Source organism: Perkinsus marinus, assembly GCF_000006405.1.
Source record: "Perkinsus marinus ATCC 50983 genomic scaffold scf_1104296939642, whole genome shotgun sequence".
Taxonomy (NCBI): domain Eukaryota; phylum Perkinsozoa; order Perkinsida; family Perkinsidae; genus Perkinsus; species Perkinsus marinus.
The window spans coordinates 1-1,711 of NW_003213139.1; the positions used below are offsets into that span (position 1 = coordinate 1).

Below are 1,711 nucleotides of genomic sequence, written 5' to 3' on the forward strand. Positions count from 1 at the left end.
CCACTAAAGTGGGTGAAAGCATGAAAATAGTGAACAACAAACTCGCCCGCACCGGTATCCCAAATATAAGTAATTTTTCTACCACTCTTCCCGAACCGATTCAACTTTCAATGATCACACTCTGTCCGGTTGTCTCATGTTTGAGTAGTCACCTTGCTCGCGGCCTGGCAGTGAGCGGTTAAGAGGGCCCGTGCCAGCGCTACGGAGCACTGAGGCGTGCTGCACATATTATAAAGATTGTCATCTTTTTCACGCCTAGTTCTTCGTTGCGTGTCTTGAAGCGACTTTTGAAAAGTACGAGGAACACGGACGGTCTAGTACTAGCTTTTGAGTCACTCTATGCCATGGTTGTGAACAGGAAGTACTGAATGGTGTTCTTTTTCGGGCTTCACAACGCGAGGGAGCGGCACTACCACGGGGGATGCGGGGTATTCGGAGGGACCACACTGGGATAGTGCTGCAGCCCGGAGAGAACGACGGTCATTCTGCTTAGTATACAGTCAATGACCTTCGGAAACAGCGACGATTAGGAGTTGTTTTCAAGTAGTTCAACATACAATGACTATCGGAAATGGTCTCTCGTGGATCCCCTCCAACAAGGGAGGATGTCATCTCGTTCACGAAGGGTATAAGTATTCGAAGAAGACTCCGAAGTCGGCTCCGACTGGGACTACGTACTGGTACTGCACCAATCGTGACTGCTCTGCTAGTCTCATCGTGAGGGCTGATCCTGACCAGGATCTTTCGGTAGTGGCAATTTCAAGGGGCAAGAAACCTCATGTCTGCGGGGGCCCTACGGCAGCCGTCAGTATGGTGCGGGAGACTCTTCGTAAGAAGGCTGCTGGTGTGAAGGCTCATGTAGCGATGCGACCCATTTTTGACGAAGTTGTTGCCACAGCTCCTAAGAGGATCATAGAGCAGCTACCGCCGATAAAGACCTGTTTGAACACGATGCGAGTACAACGTAAGAAAGCAGATCCTACTCCAACTGCTCCAGTAGCTAGAGACGGTTGGACCATCCCTTCCAAGTATAAGAAGGCCACTATTGGAGGTGAGGAATATTGCACTTTAGCCTTTGATTCTGGTTTGGCGGATCCGGATCGTCTCATCTGCTATTACAATCCGGCGGTTTCGAAAGAGCTAAATGCTTCGTGCTCCGAGTTTCACATTTCTTTGGACGGAACCTTCGACTATTGTGCTCAAAGGTGGGCTCAACAGTATACCTGCTTGATAAAGAGCCCTCATTCGGGGAAGAGGTTCCCGGCCTTTGTATTCCTTTTGGCGAACAAGAAGTTCGAAACTTACTATTCAGCCTTCTCTGTTCTCCGAGATTTCTTACGTAGACCTGTAGCAAGCTGCACTTTGGATTTTGAACCCGCCGCAGTGAGTGCCGTTGAGGCAATTTTCCCACATTCTGCAATCTCTCTCTGTTATTTTCATCTGTGCAAGAATTTGATAAAACAATTTAAAAAGCTTAAACTTTTAAAAGACGAAACGGGTTTCAAATCATATTACAACTTGGCTTCTCTTCCTTTCCTGCCCCCAGGCCTCGTTTTGAAGGGTCTGGAAGCCGCAGTTTCTGAAATTGATGTGCAAAGAGCCGATCTCGTGAAATCATACTTCATTAACACCTACGTTGGTGATCACAAAGTATTCAAACCATCTCGGTGGTGTACTCGCTATCGGGTACATGCCAATTTGGCGCGCACGA

General features: G+C 48.1%; 1 protein-coding gene across 1 annotated transcript; it reads left to right on the top strand.

Moving 5' to 3' along the window:
- Window positions 1–558: 558 nt before the first annotated feature.
- On the top strand, window positions 559–1,205 carry Pmar_PMAR015893 (hypothetical protein; the record flags this gene model as incomplete). Its single annotated transcript, XM_002782487.1, has 1 exon — window positions 559–1,205. A coding segment is annotated over one exon (647 nt), but the record flags the coding sequence as incomplete, so codon positions are not given.
- Window positions 1,206–1,711: the final 506 nt, after the last annotated feature.